Source organism: Thalassophryne amazonica, chromosome 1 (assembly GCF_902500255.1).
Source record: "Thalassophryne amazonica chromosome 1, fThaAma1.1, whole genome shotgun sequence".
Lineage (NCBI taxonomy): Eukaryota > Metazoa > Chordata > Actinopteri > Batrachoidiformes > Batrachoididae > Thalassophryne > Thalassophryne amazonica.
In genome coordinates this window covers 21,939,736-21,959,951 of record NC_047103.1, presented here as the reverse complement: position 1 = coordinate 21,959,951, position 20,216 = coordinate 21,939,736, and the positions used below count along the sequence as shown (strand labels likewise).

The 20,216-nt window shown below is 41.5% G+C and overlaps 1 protein-coding gene and 1 pseudogene across 2 annotated transcripts in view; one reads left to right on the top strand and one right to left on the bottom strand.

Moving 5' to 3' along the window:
• The first annotated feature begins 1,377 nt into the window (after positions 1–1,377).
• LOC117500581 lies at positions 1,378–2,825 on the top strand (annotated as a pseudogene).
• A 4,201-nt stretch (positions 2,826–7,026) lies between these two features.
• The window catches only part of topbp1 (DNA topoisomerase II binding protein 1), a 29,174-nt gene continuing 15,984 nt past the window's right edge, over positions 7,027–20,216 (bottom strand). For both annotated transcript variants that reach the window (XM_034166987.1, XM_034166979.1), the window contains exons 18-28: positions 18,773–18,925; positions 18,522–18,618; positions 18,220–18,421; positions 17,719–17,954; positions 17,452–17,594; positions 15,768–15,864; positions 11,400–11,563; positions 9,741–9,869; positions 8,601–8,690; positions 7,765–7,926; positions 7,027–7,254 (exon numbers count right to left, since the gene is read on the bottom strand). In XM_034166987.1, coding sequence (XP_034022878.1) covers positions 7,123–7,254; positions 7,765–7,926; positions 8,601–8,690; positions 9,741–9,869; positions 11,400–11,563; positions 15,768–15,864; positions 17,452–17,594; positions 17,719–17,954; positions 18,220–18,421; positions 18,522–18,618; positions 18,773–18,925 — 1,605 coding nt within the window. In that variant the 3' untranslated portion in view covers positions 7,027–7,122. The remainder of the gene's footprint in view (positions 7,255–7,764; positions 7,927–8,600; positions 8,691–9,740; positions 9,870–11,399; positions 11,564–15,767; positions 15,865–17,451; positions 17,595–17,718; positions 17,955–18,219; positions 18,422–18,521; positions 18,619–18,772; positions 18,926–20,216) is intronic.

Here is a 20,216-nt window from a genome sequence, read left to right as displayed (position 1 = left end):
CCAACAGCAAAGGTCATGTGACTAGTGATCAGTGGTTGCTCCTTTATGATGCGTGAGCCAGTCCTTTGCTTTAGGCTTTATGATGCTTTATCATTTGTCAGTGCTTCATACAAAGCCAGAAATATACAACCTCTCATTCAGTGGCAGTGAGGTGACAGCAGGTCAACATTTTTAAACAGAGCTATAGAATGTCTTTTTTCAAGGATTATGAGGTGTTGTGTTCTGTTGGTTCTGGCTCATTTGGAATGTGCCAGAAAATCAAAAGACAGTCTGATGGCAAAGTAAGTAACACTTTAGTTAGTTTCTTCACATAAAAACAGTTAAAGTTGTGATAGTAGATGTTTTCTGTCTCTTGATTTTACGTCTGTCCATCCAACCTTAATTTTTCTGCCTCACATCTGAGGTCAAGTCTCTCTGGCAGCAGACTGACCTCCTGTTAATAAAAATAAAATACTTTTCATGTATCTACTACTATGAGCAACAGAATGGTCAAGTCCCATGTTTCTTGAAATAGAATATTGCCACCTAATGGACATTTACCATTAATGCAGGTACACCAGAATTTCAACATGAGCTTTCAGTTAAAATACAGATTAAAGCTCTCCATAAAGATAGAAGAATTATTGTGGGGATTTGTTTTTAATTTGAGTTTTAAGCATCGTCTTGACTTTTTCTGATTTTTATCATATTAAATTAAGTCAAATGATATGTTCACGGACCTGAAAATTTCATGTATCCATCCCCTGCCATATTTGAAGGAATATAGCTGTAAAAGTGAAAACATTGTTTGAAATTCATCATGATATGAAGTTTGTCCAATTACTAATGGCCTCTGAAAATGGAGGGGCTGTGTATAAAAATGGCTGTAATTCTTATATTGTTAATGTGATATTTTATTAAAATATGCAGGGGTGGTGGCCAAGTGGTTAACGTGCTTGGTTTCAGTGCAGAAGGTTCTGGGTTCAAATCCCACCCCTGCCACATTTCTCCATGTAATGTAGACACCTTGCATTTGCTGTGGTGACCCCGAGTGCAAACAAGGGAGCAGCCGAAGGGACTTACTTTTACTTGAATACAGATATTGTGCACATTTTGTTTCATCTCAAATTTATGTGATTGTTCACAGAAGCAAAATTGATCATTTGATTTGATCAATACTGTCCAGTTTGAACTTTCAAGTTCACCCAACAGCAAAGGTCATGTGACCAGTGATCAGCGGCTGCTCCATTATGATGCGTGAGCCAGTCCTTTGCTTTAGGCTTTATGATGCTTTATACTTTGTCAGTGCTTCATACAAAGCCAGAAATATTCAACCTCTCATTCAGTGGCAGTGAGGTGACAGAAGGAGCAGGTCAACATTTTAAACAGAGCTACAGAATGTCTTTTCTTGAGGATTATGAGGTGGTGTGTTCTGTTGGTTCTGGCTCATTTGGAACATGCCAGAAAATCAAAAGAAAGTCTGATGGCAAAGTAAGTAACACTTTCACTGTTTTTATATGAAAAAGTAACTAAATGTTTTATGTATAACTTATTGACTAAAGGAACCTGTGATAATAGCAAATAATAACATATTGTATTTTACTGTGTAAAGTGACACACATGGTTGTGTTGAATTGTGTTATTTTCAGATGTGTCTTTAATGAAAACCATTCGTATTTGTAGATTCTGGTGTGGAAGGTAGTGAGGTACAAGTCCATGAAGCCACATCAACTAAGGTGTCTGCTGTCAGAGGTTAAGATCCTGAAGGACCTAAAACACCCAAATATCGTCCAGTATTTTGATCACTTTTTAGACTGAGAGGAAAAAAACTCTACATTGTGATGGAGCACTGTGAGGGTGGAGATCTGGACACCCCCATTCAACACTACAAGCGGAGAGGGTAAATCTGTCATCCTGCATGTTCGTCCTTCACATTCTGTCACAGTTGTGTTCTGCACTGAAGCACTGTCACAAACGGCCGGAGAAAAGTGTTGTGCTGCACCAGGATTTGAAACCAGCAAACGTTTTCCTGGACAAGAACCTGAATGTGAAGCTGGGTGACTTTGGTGTGGCCTACGTCCTCCCCCGTAAGGACCATGTCTGCAGCAGTCAAGCTGGGACTCTTTATATGAGTCCAGTAAGTCACTTTTCTTGTCTCTTTCTTTTAAAACAACCTTCTTGTCCTTAAAAATACAAAACACTTACAAGCACGGGTCAATATGGAGCACAAAGGGATCTTCCTCAGGAACAGTGGTCGTTTCTACACCAGTGGGTGATCTACACCTTTAATCGTGGTCGTGGGTGGGGAAGTTTAGGCTCCTTCAGCAGATCAAAAGGCCAACAGTCATGTTGAAGAAGGTCCAGTTGTGTTTTACGTGAACCCGTTACTGGAGTTATTGACTCAAGGCCAAAGAGGTTATATATGAGAACTCTTTGCTCCAGGCCAAGAGCTCCTAAAGTCTGGAACTTCTCTTTAGGAAATGACAAAGCAAAAAAGTTTAAACTGCAACACAAACTGTCTTGTCATAAATGTTGAATATCTCACCAGAAACTGTGCAGATCATGCAGACTTTATTGTTTTGTTTGTTTTCCAGGAAAAGTTGAATAAAATGCTGTCCGATGAGCGTTCAGACACCTGGGTTCAGGGGTGTCTGATATACGAGCTGTGTGCCTTCATGTAAGTTCTACTACTCAGATTTGAGCTGCTTTTCCTACATTGTTGACAACACGGCTGAATAGTTTTTGCTGAATTTCTCCTCTTTAGGCCTCCATTTACTGGTGGACAAGGGATAAAGCTGGAAGACTGCATCAGTAGTGGAGCGTTTAGGAGAATCCCCGTCCACTAGTCCGACTTCCTGGACTCCATCATTAGGGACATGCTGCAAGTCACGGTGAGATTCATATTTAAAAGAAATTTTACTTTGGTTTCCACCTGCTCACTCATTTTGGGAATCTCATAGATCCCCCCAAAAAAGTATTTCTGTGCTGCATTAGTGATGGATCTTGATTTTCTCTCTTTCCAGGTCAGCAGGAGGCCGTCGGCAGCCGACATCATCAAGCGGCTGATTGACAAATGCATTGAAGAGTCGAGGTCACGCCATCCTGATCGTCGTCTTCCACAGCCCGTGTCTGTGAAAAACATCAGTCCCAGAAAAAAAACAAGCACAGGCTCCACAGAAGAAGCCGGGCGCAGCTGTGAATGTGAGTGTTATCACCAACAAAACGTTTTGAGCCCATCTCCACAAAACCTGTTCAAAAGATTTCATCCAGTGGAAGTTCAGTAGGTTTTGAGAAAATGGGTTCCACCATCACAGCCCATTTATCAATTTTTAAAAATGAAGATCAGCCTGAAAACACAATTCATTGTACTTTTCCATATCACCTCCAACATTTTATACACGATGTTTATTCATAAAACAGCATCTTACAAAGTGAAAATTGTTTTTTTTAAATATTAGTTTGTTAGTTTCTTGACCAATCCCAAAATATAATGTCACTAACCCCCCCATTTTTTTTTTTTTATAATTCAAGACAAACAGAAGAAAGCAAAACCACGAGTTGGTGCTCAGCAGCAACAACACCGTCCGTGGAGGTGACCTCCATCGAGCCTCTTTAAAGTGTCCCACTGACATGCCTCAGTCAGGAGACCAGACAGACAGCACCATGAGCCTCTGTGCAGCACAGCAACTCAATACTTTACTGTTTGTAATCGATTCTCTTTTTGTGTCATTTTGAATTGAGAGCCTGATGAATCAGAAGTGTTATATTTGACCAGGAAAGCCTGATTTAGTGGAGCAGAATGGGCAGGTGCGTTGTCGTTATAGAGCTGTCAAATTCTGTCGGCCACGCAGCCGGTGTTTTGTGGCACACAGCATCACAAAGGTGATGGAGGCCCTCCTTATAATGACTTTTATTAATACTAGTGCAATGCCCGTAGGAAGTTTTTTTTTTTTTACTTTGGGTGGGGTGGGGGGCAAATATCACTTGCACTGTAAAATATAAGGAACACGATTCAGTTTGTTGTTGGCACATCAAATTAATACATTTGTTGTCATTTGATGATTAACATCACACTGTTCAAGTTATCATTAACTGTCTAATTTGGTCGGAGTTGGCGATAAAGGCAACATTCCTTAGTGTGTTTTGTAAAGATAACCACAAACTAATTCCATGCTTTTTAAAATTCAAATGAAACAATATTAGTTATTGAATTAAGTGTTGAAGCTTGAAGAATAGTACAAGGATACAAACATTATTAGTGTGTGTGTGTGTGTGTTGGGGGTGGCCCCCCAAAAAATACTTCTTCGAAATAAATGTTTTGAAGATAAATCCCCCAAAATCTTAAAACATAATAAAGGATTGAGCTCATAATAAGCACTTTTTATGTCAATTAGGTCTGTTCTGATTTGTTATATTATTATTATTATTTGAATATTGTTTGTTTTTTCTTTTTTTAATCAGTTTTATTATCAATCATATGAAAATAAAAGAATTCCTATTAAACAGCTTTTTGCAAGAGATTCAAAACAAAATTAAACAGAACATTTAAAATATTTGAAACACAGTACTCCACCTCCTGAACACAGTTTATTTAAACTTGAACTCGCAGCAAATATAAGATTTTATTCAGCTTATGTACTTACTGAAACTTTGTAGAAATTGTGTGGAAATTCGCCGTTTTCAGAAAAAAAAAAAAAAAAGATTTTAGTTAATGTTTCCTGTGTTGCCAAGTTAAACTCAATCACAAGGAACACTAACATGCCTTTCACAGTAAAAGTATTTGATGGGATGCTGGCATCAAGCGTTTTATTGTGAAAAGGTGCAAGCAACATGAAGTATCTGATGTTGGTCATCTTGGTCAGAATTAGCTTACAGCCTCGAAACGCCACAGCGGGCGCCATTTTGGAAGTACTAATGTCACAATGTCAAAATAAACGTTTATTGTCAAAATAAGAGTTTTGAAAATGAATTACCAAATTGCCAGATTGTGTCAATCACCAGATTGTGACTGTACGACCTTTGTGGCCGGGACGGCGGTAGGATCGAACCCGGACGGCTTGCACTAAAGACCATTCCTCTACCAGGTCAGCCAAAGGGGAATTCCCCCTTTAGCCAAGATGGCGGGAATGTCTTTTCAATCAGGACCCGGGACCTTCATCCAGCCACACTTATCACTGTCACCTGTGTGCTTGCTCTTGGGGTTGGTATGGTTAGACCTTACTTGTGTGAAGCGCCCTGAGACAACTTTGTGATTTGGCGCTATATAATCAATCAATCAAGTTTTATTTCTATAGCACTTTACAACAGTTTTCATTGAACCAAAGTGCTTTCCAATAGCACCAGCTAGAGATAAAAACAGTATAAATATAAATTAAATAAATTGATGGCTGATGAGGCACTGACTTCATCACAATCAGATTTACAAACAAATGAACCTCACAGAGTAGCTTATTCACCATTTGATTGGCAGCAGTTAACGGGTTATGTGTAAAATCTCATATCAGCATTCTTTACACATAGAAACTGTAGCACACTTATAAATGAAGTCCACGTGCCGCTCCTCCTGAACAAAAGCATCAATGACTTGTTTCTAGTCTTCCTCATCTTTCTTCAGTTTAAATGTCTCTCTGTCTCAGAGATCACTGCCAGGAAAGAAAGTTGTCCCTGATCAGTCCTGGTCCGACTCTATGTTTTGAGTCTTTTCCTTGAATGTGAGTGGTCGACCGCTCGTGTTTGATGACAAAATTCTTCAGGTCACAATAAGCCATCTGAGTCCAGACACTGTCACAAGTTATAAAAAAAAGCACCAAAAAAGGGGGTTTCTTGCTGGACATCCACACTGCCAGACTTTGCGTGTGTCAAACCCTGTTTGAAAAGAGCGGGTCTTCTGTAACCGCAATTTGAAGCGGTGTCGGGCTTCCTTTAATTATTACTTCCTGCTTCGACTGAAAGTCCAGTTTAGAAAATTCTTTCAGTTTGGATATGTAATCCTCCATTCTGAAAGTAAAATAAAATGACCGTGGCTCTTGACTTGCAGTTTGCTGTCACTTATTCTGCGGCTGAGGAGTTGGTGCAGAATGCTCCTAGTACCTTTTTGCAGCCGTTTTATGATCGCTTAGCAAAACACACACACAATTGTTGACAAAAAACACCGTATATTATGTACATCAGCTAAACTATGGAATTTAAATTCATATAGCCAAAGTGTTTGACCATTTTATTAGCGACATTCAGAGAGACAGTAATACAGTCCCACTGCACAGCATGCCAGCAGTTAGACCAGTTATTGTGCAATCCACGGTGAGGCACAGCTGGCTGCTGCCTCACCACACGTCTCTGCTCAGTATTTGAACAGCAAATGTGAAAACTCAGTGATTTTGAATTAAAAAAAAACAGAGGAAGGAAGACAAGGAGACTTGGTGGTGGAATGAAGACGTCCAGGAAAGTATAATGTCTAAGGAAAAGGCATACAGCGAGCTGTACATGAAGTTGAACACTAAGAAAGGAGAAAAGGACTTTTACTGACTGGCCAGATAAAGGGAGTGAGCTAGAAAAAAAATGTGCAGCAGGTTAGGGTGAAAAAGGATGCAGATGGTAAGGTGCTGACAAGTAAGGAGAGCATTTTGAGAAGGTGGAGGGAATCTTTTGAGGAGCTGCTGAATCTAGAAAATGAAAGCGATAAGGCAGAATGGTGTGGAAAGTAAATCAGGAAGTGCAAGGGATTAATGAAGAAGAAGACAGCTGCGAAGAGGATGAAGAGTGCAAAGGCAGTTGGTCCAGATGGCATTCCAGTGGAGTCATGGAGATAGCAGTGGAGTTTCGAACCAGACTGAATTTTTTAAGCATGACAGCAAATATAATTTGGTGTTTCAGTGAACTGTTCACAAACGGTGAACATGTACTGCCCTCTACAGGCCAAAAAATTAACAAAGTACCAAATTAGAAAACATGAGATTTTGTGCCTCATTCACTGACACATCAGAGCTACAGTTTTATGGTGCACTGTAGCATCAACTGTACTTCTCCTTCATAAAAAAAAAGACAAAATAAATTCTACATTCATTTTATTTATATACAAGAAGTAAAAGTATAATTTATAATACATTTCATAGAACTGTTAGGAACTAATGGCATTGATATTTTTCAGTTAAGGCGGGTCTTTTTCAGCTTGGAGGAATCCGCAGCTGCTTTACGTTTACATGAAAGAGTACGTACATTTTCATCAGATGGAGCTTCAGACTTCAGGTAGTACAGCTCAATAGGAGGCGTTGGCTCCTGGAGACAAACAAAACATGTCATTTACACACAAGGAGCCCAGGTTTTTTTTTGTTTTTTTTTTTAAATTACTGTATTTTCCAGAATACTAGTCACACCAGAGTATACATTGCACCTGTCCAAAAAAAAAAAAGAAAGAAAAAAGCCTGTTGAAGAGCATAAAAATAATACACATTTCCATTGGAGTATAAATTGCACTGCTTTTTCTATATGCAAAACTCACTCTAACGCAGTGTCTCTCTTTTTATGTCTGGTTTTCTCCCCACTATATTAACACGTTTTGTTAGGACATTTTCTTCAATATTCTGATGGTGATAATTTGGTTAATTTGCACGATGTCTGTGCATATTTTAAATTCTTTGCTTAAAATTCACGAGTAACAATCATTCTGACCAGGCGTGTACATCCCACTTCAGGAAGTCTGAGATGATTCTTGTCATAGTTACATAAACTTCATGAAAAATCTTTTTTTAAATAATGTGTCCATTAAGTTATAAGACCCACACTGACCTGCATGAGGTAGTCCGCGATGTATTCTGGCTTCAAGCACATGACTCCTTGTGAGGTCGCCTGAGATATGTCGACTCGGAAGTCTCCAGGTTTCAGTCGACTAAAATCTGCAAACAGATGAGTAGCCTCTTTGTAGAAGGACGGAGATGGACTGGGCAGAACCTAGAGGGCAAACGGAGAGAACTCAGATCCTGACAGGGAGGAATGAAAAAAATGAAGAGAAAGCAAAAAACAAACAAAAAAAACAGTAAATTGGAAACTATGTGACCCTGTGGTCACTGATGTCTCACTTATTAGATTTTTACCTTCTTGCTTTGTCCCTCATTGACTTCACAGGTTGTTCTGACAGATTTGACTTTGTAATTAAACCTAATGTTGTTTATTAAATGTCAGTATTGAAAAAAGAAAAATAAATTTGCTCTCCATTATGGAAACTGCTTTTTGGACAAGGAGTCCAGAGCTACTGACACTGCAAAAACCTTTTGCACAGTTGGTGTCACACCTACTCCTGCGCATAATCTGATATAATTATGCTGCTAATCTGCATCATTATATCACTTTAAATAAATACATTTAAAAAATCCATTTATTTAGTCTTATACCAACACTTGCATTGCTTACTTCTACTTAATTTTATTATTTGATAACTTTTTGAGCTCTTGTACCCTGGACATGCAAAATATGTTGCAGTTGGTAGGTCTGGGGGTCTCAGACACCCTGTTTAAGGATTGTATTTAAAACATCTCTCCCTCTGGTAAAAACCTTTTACCTGTCTGATCTGAAACTTGGTATGAGAGGGAGGACGCCACAGCTCAAATAAATAGGCAGTAATTAACCTTTGCTCCACCAGACTGCAGTAACCGCCTGAACCCCGACTCCCTGTTCTGGTCGATGTTCAGCATCACCGTCCATCCACTGAAGGCTCCCTGTAAGAGAATTGGTGGCAAGATGATCAGTGGAGTAACTCTTAAAACATTAAACCACCTCTAGACCACATGAGGGTGGTGACTGGTGTGGTGCTAAGGTGTTATTTACTGGAGTTCCGGCAACACGCAGTATACAATATATCAAATCCACACAAAATTGAATGACGGCACTCTATTTTCTGGACTATAAGTCACATTTTGTGTGTTTCTTTTTTTTTTTTTTTTTTAATTTAAGATATTCTGCTGATCCCATGACTTATATTTCAAAGCGATTTGTGTATTAAAAAAATACAGCATCATCGTCTATGGCTACAAGATGGCACCACCTACATGAGTGACAAGCTGGTCCTGTATACTGATCTGAAAAAAGTACTATGATTCACACTATGGAGCAGAAGGTGGCAGTCATGCACAACTAACTTGGATACCAACCTATGTAAAACAAGAACAAGATCTGATTGAGAAAGATGTGCTATAGGTCTTCAAGAATGAGTGAAATTCATAAATCATGCTCTCACACTGAAAGATGACAATCTTGACTAAATAGAGGGAATAACATTCAGACTACTCAGCACACCACTTGTTTGGACTTTGTGGGACAGTCAGAATGGCAACGAGGAGGTCAGCTTGGCTAAGGCAAGCCTAAATATGTTTGAAAGATGTATAGGAATTTTAAAACATTTAGCTCTCAAAAGAAGCAACAAGAACTAATTTAATCAACTTCTTTGTGCTTTGTACAAAAACATTAATTAGTGGGTTAGCTTCTGCTTGCTAACACAGCATTTGTCTCATAAATAAATAATGCACTGATAAAATTCATTTTACTTCATGTTGCATAAAGCAGTAGCACCACATTTCAAAGATAAATGTCATCGTCACCTCGCTAAAATATTGGCCTACGTCGTGCTTTGGAAAATATGACTTTGGCCATTATTTTAGGAAGGTGACGATGTGACTTATAGACCGGTGTGACGTGTTTTTCCACGTCATGATACATTTTTGAATGTGATGTGACATTTAGTGCAGAAAATATATTTGAGACAGTGGTACCTTCTTGTCAGTGCAGCTCTGTAGAGTTTTTCTCCAGCGCATGGCAGCCAAAGCCAGTCTCTTCTGCTGGGAGGTGATGGAGGGTAAAGCGTCCAGGATGGAACTACTGCCCCACTCATACTCATCCTCCTGACACACACAAACATAGAAATGACAACTTAGTAGGGATTTAAAAATTATTTACATTGTCCAACCCCATGTTGTGGAAAGCAGTTGAAAACATACATACAACTACCAGTACTAGTAGTAGTAAAAAACAACAACAAAAAAAATACTGCCATGCCTCAATTACGGCAGGGCTCGAAATACATTTTTTAACATACTTGCACTGGTGCTAGTAACAAAAAAATTACTTGCACCAAAAAAAAAAAAAAAAAAAAAAAAGTTACTTGCACAACCAAAAGTCAGTCTTACATCAACCTTAAAACTCCTCCTCTGTTGTGTCAGACTCTTCCTCTCTGGGCCCCTTGGGCCTGTAAAGCCCCTTTCACACCGGGCTGCTCCCAGTTGCGTCATGACGCCACCACGTGGAAGCAAATCGGTGTCAAGACAAGCAGCTTGATGTCACAAAAGCATGAGAGACGTAAAGGATGAAGCAAATCGGACGCCAAAAATTAAACATGTTAAATTTTTGTTTGCGTCCTGTGCTCGACGCAGAAATTAAGTGGTTTCAGCGCAAGTCAGAGCAAAGCGACATTACTCGACGTGACTGGAAGCCACACCCTCACAAGACAATGTTACCCAAAACCAATGTATGATTCCTGCTGTGTTCCATTGTTCCTGAAGTATAAATCACGCAGGATTGTTTTATACCATGTACACAATGCAGTAAAACTACACGCTCTCTCATCACAGTGTTAAAGGACAAAAAGGACATAAGTCCTGCTCACAGACTGCCAGAAACAGGACATGTCCACATCAACTATAACTCCAGACATCTCCACATTTACTCGGTGACGCATCTCGCAGTCAAAGGAGGAAAGATAAACTATAACAGAACTCAGAGCACAGACCTGCAGCTCAGCACAAGAACAAATATAAACTAGAAGAGAAATCAAAGTGCACAGTCTGGCTGCAGCCAAACTGTGCACTTTGATTTCTCTGTGCAGAGAACCTGCAGGCTGCATTCTCACTTCCTCTCTGCCCCCCGCTGCGCGCACCTGACGCAGATATTCCTGTGGCGTCATGACGACGCAGGAATATCTGCATCTTCATGACGCCACAGGAAGCAACTCGAAGAAGGTCCGATGGGGTTATGACAGAGTTTGAGGGAAGAGCAGCAGACTTTTTTTTTCATGTGCGCACGCGAACTCACTCGGTGTATGAGAGTCATAAAACGCAGGGAAGATGAAGACAACACACTGGAAATAGTTTTTTTTCCTTATTTATTCCTTTACTGGTTCATTCTACTGGTGCTTATAGCTGATAAAACTTGGATAAAGTTACTTGCATCAGTGCTAGTGAAGTATAAAATTACGTGCACCGCTCGAATAATACGTGCACAAACTAGCACATGCACGTACTATTTCGAGCCCTGATTATGGTAATTTAAAAAGCCTTAAAACTAATATTCATGCTTGACAAGGCAACTGGAAATAAACACTACTGTCTGCTACAAGAGGCAGAAAAACCTGTGAGGAGCAAACTTCAGAAAGTGACCTGGATGAAGTGACTGACAGAGCGGCAGGCCTCCAAATATGAGCGGTGTAGGATCCATTTCCCAGCAGCCATTGCAGCAAGATATTTCTCATTGCGTAAGGGACTGCCTACAATGATGTGGGAGCAGCTGGGGTCAAAAGACTGCTTGTCGAACACAAGGCCACCTACAATCCCAAACAAAAATACAGACACTACAATATTTGCAACGAAGACACAAACTTTAAGTTACAGAAAGAGTTAAATCATGAAAGGACAAATTCAACAGTTGCAGTAATATTAAAATGCTGTCAGTAATTAAGCCTCTGTGTGCTTCCCTCACCAGAGAGAATTCCTTTTTCCACAAATTGCTGAACTGGAAATACATGGGTGTCATTAGGGATGTCCCGAGCCGATACTCAGTATCGGTATCGGACGCCGATACGGCTATTTTCCAAGAATCATTTGGTATCGGATTTGGGAATGGTATTGGGCCATTTCATGTTACTATTTGCAGTTATTTCTGTTGACATTGTTAAATAATCCAGGGACTATTTACTATGCAAGATATCAGCACTAAACAAACAGATCTGAAGCATCTTCTCAGGCTGATGCAGGTCTGATATAACCTGGGATATTACAAATAAATAATCTGGCCCTACTTTTACTTTTTTTTTTTAAAGAAGCTCTGTACTACTGACAATAGAAAAAGTCACTAGCATAATGTCTTTGCCCAAATATGGATAACTTACTGAGCAAATAGTAGAGAAGCTTGAATCTTCGTCTGGACTGGGTTGCTTGACGTGAGGGCGTTTCGCTTCAAATCACAGAAGCTTCCTCAGCTAAAATTCTTGCTCTGGTAGTCTGACTTCTGTCTTGACTCTTGTAGAGAAGAATGAACTAGAAGCCAACAAAAGCTGGAGTTTTTAACCTAACCAGACCCCTCCTACCGAGAGGCCGACTGCTATAGGCTAGTGACTAAACAATAGCTCTAATTAGCACCTATTGTGCACTCTCCTAATGATGGGATGGAAGCCTCCCCTGATGGCTCCCTTGACGACTCTCCTGATGACGTGAATGACTCATTTCCATGAACAAAAGACTGGAACTGCTTTGACCCGAGTACCCCATTGTAAACAGGGGGACAAAGCGTGTCTGAGACCCGCCCCCTGGTTAAGGCTGGGTTTCAACTGTTTTACAAAGAATGCTTCCTTGACACCTCTCTCAAACCATTTCTTCTCTCTGGCTAAGATTTTAACTTCCTTGTCCTCAAACGTGTGGTTAGTGTCTTTCAGGTGGAGATGAACTGCAGACTGAGGTCCACTGGCGACCTCTCTGCGGTGCTGGTATAGCCTCTTGTTTAAAGGTTGCTTAGTCTCACCTATGTAGTGTTCATTACAGTTTTCCTGACATCTGATATAATACACTACATTGCTCTGTTTGTAACTAGGGATCCTGTCCTTAGGGTGAACTAATTTCTGTCTCAAGGTGTTAACCGGTTTAAAGTAAACTGGGATTTTGTGCTGTCTGAAGATCCTCTGTAGTTTTTCCCCTACTCCTGCTAAATAAGGGAGAGACACTCCTCTTCTTCTTGTCTCTGTCTCCTGTCTATCTGGTCTCTTTGTTTTCTGGGACTTCTGCACTTTGTCCAGGGACCATCGTGGGTACCCACATACTGTGAGGGCTTTCCGTACAAGTTGTTGTTCTTTAGCCCTTCCCTCTGCAGTTGTGGGCACCTGTAGGGCTCTGTGTTGAAGAGTCCTGATCACCCCGAGCTTGTGTTCAAGGGGGTGGTTTGAGCCAAAGAACAGATATTGGTCAGTGTGAGTGGGTTTTCTGTAAACCTCTGTGTGGAGGTGCCTGTTCTCTCCATTCGTAACATCACAGTCCAAGAAGGCTAAATGGTTATTTCTGGCATCCTCACGTGTGAACTTGATATTGGAATCCACCGAATTGATGTGTTCTGTAAAGTCCTCGACCTCCTGTTGCTTGATTTTAACCCATGTGTCATCGACATATCTGAACCAGTGACTGGGAGAGATGCCCGTGAACGACGTCAAGGCTGTCTTCTCCACTCGCTCCATGTACAGATTGGCCACAATGGGGGATACCGGAGACCCCATCGCACAACCATGGATCTGCCTGTAGTAATTCCCCCTAAACAGGAAATACGTGGTGTTAAGACAGATCTCCAAGAGTTGGCAGATGTGGTCTGGTGTGAGTTTGGTCCTTTCAGGTAGAGACACATCCTCCAGCAGTTTCTGCCTCACAGCTGAGATGGCCTCAGCGGTGGGGATACTATGGTGTCATTTGATGTGACTTCGTTGTTCACCTGCATCCCCACCGCTGAGGCCATCTCAGCTGTGAGGCAGAAACTGCTGGAGGATGTGTCTCTACCTGAAAGGACCAAACTCACACCAGACCACATCTGCCAACTCTTGGAGATCTGTCTTAACACCACGTATTTCCTGTTTAGGGGGAATTACTACAGGCAGATCCATGGTTGTGCGATGGGGTCTCCGGTATCCCCCATTGTGGCCAATCTGTACATGGAGCGAGTGGAGAAGACAGCCTTGACGTCGTTCACGGGCATCTCTCCCAGTCACTGGTTCAGATATGTCGATGACACATGGGTTAAAATCAAGCAACAGGAGGTCGAGGACTTTACAAAACACATGTTCACACGTGAGGATGCCAGAAACAACCATTTAGCCTTCTTGGACTGTGATGTTACGAATGGAGAGAACAGGCAGCTCCAGACAGAGGTTTACAGAAAACCCACTCACACTGACCAATATCTGCTCTTTGGCTCAAACCACCCCCTTGAACACAAGCTCGGGGTGATCAGGACTCTTCAACACAGAGCCCTACAGGTGCCCACAACTGCAGAGGGAAGGGCTAAAGAACAACAACTTGTACGGAAAGCCCTCACAGTATGTGGGTACCCACGATGGTCCCTGGACAAAGTGCAGAAGTCCCAGAAAACAAAGAGACCAGATAGACAGGAGACAGAGACAAGAAGAAGAGGAGTGTCTCTCCCTTATTTAGCAGGAGTAGGGGAAAAACTACAGAGGATCTTCGGACAGCACAAAATCCCAGTTTACTTTAAACCGGTTAACACCTTGAGACAGAAATTAGTTCACCCTAAGGACAGGATCCCTAGTTACAAACAGAGCAATGTAGTGTATTATATCAGATGTCAGGAAAACTGTAATGAACACTACATAGGTGAGACTAAGCAACCTTTAAACAAGAGGCTATACCAGCACCGCAGAGAGGTTGCCAGTGGACCTCAGTCTGCAGTTCATCTCCACCTGAAAGACACTAACCACACGTTTGAGGACAAGGAAGTTAAAATCTCAGCCAGAGAGAAGAAATGGTTTGAGAGAGGTGTCAAGGAAGCATTCTTTGTAAAACAGTTGAAACCCAGCCTTAACCGGGGGAGGGTCTCAGACACGCTTTGTCCCCTGTTTACAATGGGGAACTCAGGTCAAAGCAGTTCCAGTCTTTTGTTCATGGTAATAAGTCATTCACGTCATCAGGAGAGTCGTCAAGGGAGCCATCAGGAGAGGCTTCCATCCCATCATTAGGAGAGTGCACAATAGGTGCTAATTAGAGCTATTGTTTAGTCACTAGCCTATAGCAGTCGGCCTCTCGGTAGGAGGGGTCTGGTTAGGTTAAAAACTCCAGCTTTTGTTGGCTTCTAGTTCATTCTTCTCTACAAGAGTCAAGACAGAAGTCAGACTACCAGAGCAAGAATTTTAGCTGAGGAAGCTTCTGTGATTTGAAGCGAAACGCCCTCACGTCAAGCAACCCAGTCCAGTCGAAGATTCAAGCTTCTCTACTATGGAAACCACCTGGACAACTGAGAGCCTACACAGAAACATTACTGAACAAATCTGTTAAAAAAAAAAAAATCCTGCAAATGAAGCAAGATTTCCGGTTTCCGCAGTGTGAAGCAGACAAGAGTTTACGACACTGATGTAACAGCAGTCCAATGCAGGTAACTTCTCCAGCTAAAGCCAGCACACATTTACAGCTAGGTGGACTGGGACAATTCAGATTAAATACCTTGTTCAAGGACACAGACAGACAGTATGACTGGGAACCGACCCCAGTTCTACATACTGATAGAGTAACTCCTTATCCCACTGATCTGCCTGCTCTACATGACTGTAAAATCTGAATGTACTTATTAATCTCTGATATGAACCTGATAATGAGCTAATGCAGATATTCCCTGATCTAGAAGAAGTTTTCTCCTGTTTTGTCATTCCTGATGACTGGAGGTAGGAACAGTTTTAGATTAGTGAGTGTTGACTGAGACACTGGAATCTGTAACAATTCCACCTTGAAGCATGTGGCCTCACAGTTGTGGGAGAAAAGCCTCACCAAGCTCCTCTATGAGGTGACTGTAATCGATGCGTTCCTGAGGGCTGAGAGACGAAAGCTGAAATCTTGGTGGCTGCTTTTCTTCCTCACAGTCCTCCTGCAAGACAGAAAAACCTTTTAGCAGCAGTCACCATTTCAGATGGTCAGAACACATCTGTATGTATGTGTTGATAATATCTGAAACAATATATTTTTTGAAGCAAAATCATTAAACTGGTTCCAGCGTCTTAAATAGAAACATCTGTATGTGATTGCCAAATAAATATCTTTGGATTTCCGATTGAGACCACAATAAATCTGTTGCTGAGTTCTGGAAATCCCAGTGATTATACAAGAATTACTGCAGATTAGTTGAAAAGTTTTTTTAGTGTGTATGTGTGTGGCTGCAACCTCAAAGGTGCCCAATATGTTTTCTAAGTACATTAAATACACAGTTTTCTCCCAGTAAGATCATTATATCTGCCAGGATTTCCTCCTGAAACAGTTTCCTTACTCCTGTGGGGAAGTGGGAAAACACTTCCGGATAAATGACATCATCACAGCCCGCCTGCCATCTGGTGGATGCACTTTAACAATATACCTACATGAATGAGACGAGCAGTTTTGTCAAAATTTAAATATTTGTGATTCATGCCTTGCAGTTTGATTTGAAAAGCATTAAAAAGTAAATGTGAATCAAAGATGCATAATATTTCGTGTTGATTTAAAAGAAATAACCGAAAACATGTCATCTCTGTATTTTGTAATATTTATGCTTTTCTCCATCCATCCATCTTCTTCCACTTCATCCAAGGTTGGGTCGCAGGGGCAGCAGCTCAAGGAAAGCCGCCCAGACCTCCCGATCCACACACACCTCCCCCAGCTCCTCCGGGGAACCCCGAGGCATTCCCAAGCCAGCTGCGAGACGTAGTCCCTCCAGCGTGTCCTGGGTCTTCCCTGGGGCCTCGTCCCGATGGGATGTACCCGGAACACCCCTCCAGCAAGGCGCCCAGGGGGTATCCGAAAAAGATGTCCGAGCCACCTCAGCTGGCTCCTTTCGACGTGGAGGAGCTTTTCTAATTCTATCAATTCATGACCCGTTTCAGAGGAAATATTTTTTGGTGGTTAAATGAATTCACCATAACTATTACACCAGCAATAAATAATTATGTTCATTCTGATCATTTGTACTCAGCTAAGTCTATCAATCATATAAATAAGAGCACAATGTAATTATTATTATTCATTCGCCTGTTGAAAAACAACAAATAAATAAATGCTCAGAGTTGAGCTTGTACTCACACTTTAATTAGTTTGGCAGCAGAATCCAAATGTTTATGCATTTCATACTTGGTTTAAACCTTTCTAGCATGTGCAAGAATGTACTTTTGCTGTTACATATGTAGATTGCATTTGCTACGAAATAGAGCCAAAGGAGTTCGAGTTAACGGCTTAATAAGAGAGACTAAGCCTGTAATTCTGGGTGGTTTAGCTGGGAAACTTTTGCATTAAGCCAAAATAAATTGTTAGCAGGTGAAAATACAGAGAACAGGAAGTGATTTAACGGACATTTGTACAAGTAAGAAGCAGCTGATTTACAAGAACTTTCAAATAATTATATCCTCCAATAAAAGCGCAGAAACAGCATGATTATTGTTTTAACAAGAACATCTGCATTAGAATTTTTCTCTATAACAATATTCACCTGTGGCTCTGGTGCTACCAGGGGGTTAGCGAGAGGGAAGGCGATGCTGGGGGCTTTGGGAGTGAGAATGTCACTGTTTGGTTCCTCTCTCAGTGGGGTCATGACCTTCTGGCCCATTTGCTGATCGATGACATCACAAGCAGCTGTAATTTAGGAGATGCTTCATGTGTTTATACTGACATTTTGACTGAAAGACACGAGTTAAAACTCTACTTATGACCAAACCCACATTCTTCTCTAATATACAGCAGGATCGGGATCTCTTACCCATCTCGACCAGCTCAGAGTCGGTCATGGAGTTCTTGAACTGAGGGACGATTTTGGACTGCGTGGTAGGGGGAGGTGGTGGAACAAGGGGCTCCGAGTACTGTGAGGGACTCCCGGGCCACTGTAAGTTGTCAGCCAGCTTGGCCCTCTCCTCCCTCGCTGTGGGATCATCCCAAACAATCTGCTCACTCTGCGACAGCTCTGTGTTTATGTCCAGAGCTGCATCTCTGGACACCCTGATATTAGCACAGAATGTTCAAAGTAGAATATAAGAAAGCCCCTTGGGAATCATTCTTTTTGTTAACCGACAGCTACTGTGAATTACTGAGTTCCAAAGTTTTTGAATAACCTCGATACATCTCAAAATCCTGCTGCTGTCCAAGAAGATCACAATCATCACGTTGGTTTGTGATCTGAGTTTGCAGTCTGTCAGTTTCTTCTCACACACAGTCTTTATCCATGCTTTGAAGTAACTGAATTACCAGTACACGGATACCTTACCTCAAAGCCTCCAGAGTGCGTGTACTCCCACTGCGTCCAAGTCTGGCCCCGTCAGGAGTATGGGGACTCAATGAGTTCCCTCCTGATCCCATCCTGGCAATTCTGACTGAGGTACGTCTACCCGTTGTCAGTTTGGTGGCTGACATGATCTCCTGGAGCTGCCTCTGCAAGTTCTCCCTCATTTCCAGAGTCTCTGTAATAGCTGGAACAAAAGGTAAGCATGAGTTTATCTTTAGAGTCCTTCATGTAAGCACACAAGGTGCTGCAGAACTAAATAAATCACATCAACAACAGAGGCCTACCTCTACTGTCTGTGGCATCTCGCACCTCTGCTTGATCTGGCTCAATATCACTGATACGGCGAGGGGTTGTTTCTTCTTCTATGACATTATGCTCAGACTAAAAATGGAAAATGCTGACATTCTTACGTTAATTCTTTATTGATTAACTGCAGTAAATATGCACAGACACCAAAATTTATCTTTTTTCCACCAATTAGACAAGAGCATGTCTGAGCACTTTTAACACATGTTTTACACAGTGTTTCACCCACCTTGTTGTTCTGGGTGCCGTCTTTGATTTGTGTGCGCGTTAAGGGTGGTGACCTCTGGGAGCAGCTCGGAATCTGGCTGAGGGTCAGGCTCATTTTGGGGTTGTAGGTGAAAGGATACAGAGACTCTGAGACACACTTCTGCTCCTCAGCACACTGCATAAGACGACAACCTGTTAGTCTTAAGCAAAGGTGGGACGAAGTCACTCTCAAGTCATGAATCAGCAAGTCCCAAGTCAAGTCTCAAGTCAGCTTGGTGGTCATTATGACTTGGGACTTGCTGATTCATGATTTGAGAGTGCTTGATGGTGACTTTGTCCCACCTCAGTGCACACTACATGCATAGTAAAATAATAAAGGCTTGTAACAACCTCCTGTCAGCCTTCAAAATGACATCAAAGCTCATTAGTTACTCGATGGTTGTCGGCATAATTCCTCCAGGTGTCATGTGGGAACTGAGTAATGAATGCTAAATGGATACAATAACAGCATTCAATACAATGAAAACTAAACCCAATTAATGCAGGGATGAGATTGGCAAATTCGATTTTCAGAGGAAAATAAGCCAGGGTCCAGGGGCCGCAGGCCCCGGCGGGTCCAGGGCGGAGCCAAAGCATTTTTGCTGTCTTAAAACATGTAAATTGCACTAAAATGATATTAAATACTACTATAAATTTCCAGGTGTTCATATCTATAACTCAAACTGTAAACCCTTACTAAGACCATCTACTGTACATGTGTATTTTTGTGACCAAAATATTTTTTCATAACTAGACTTACTTGATTTTCGGCATTCTCCACTTTCAGCATGGCACACTTGTTAACAAACATACATGTATATCCTCAAATACATGTACAATCCAATGTTCTATGTCCATTGAACTGTCAGACCATATAAGGTTTTTATGTAGTCGATGTGATCTCCACCTATAACACTGTATCACAAGATCATTGCTTCACTTTATCATACTGGACTGATTATATATGCGGACTGTTTCACTGCGCTCTGTCACGCGTGCTCGCGCTCTCTGTCTGACACACACACACACACACACACACACACACACACACACACACACACACACACACACACACACACACACACACACACACACACACACACAGAGAGAGAGAGAGAGAGAGAGAGAGAGAGAGAGAGAGAGCGAGAGAGAAGTCTGAAGTCTGAGTCTCCTTAAAATAAACCCGCTCTCTCTCCTCTATCAGACTCCTTAAAATAAAATAAAATAAACCCGCTCTCTCGCGCGTGCACACTCTCCCTCCCTCTCTCTCTCTCTGTGTCTAATCAGAGCTGCGACTCTTTAAAATAAACGTGCACTCGCTGCATGTCAGTGCGCTCATCAAACGCCCTGATCGATCAGTCTGATCAAAGCTGAAAAGAGCTGTCACTCTAAAATAAACGTACACTCGCTGCATAAAAAAAAATAAT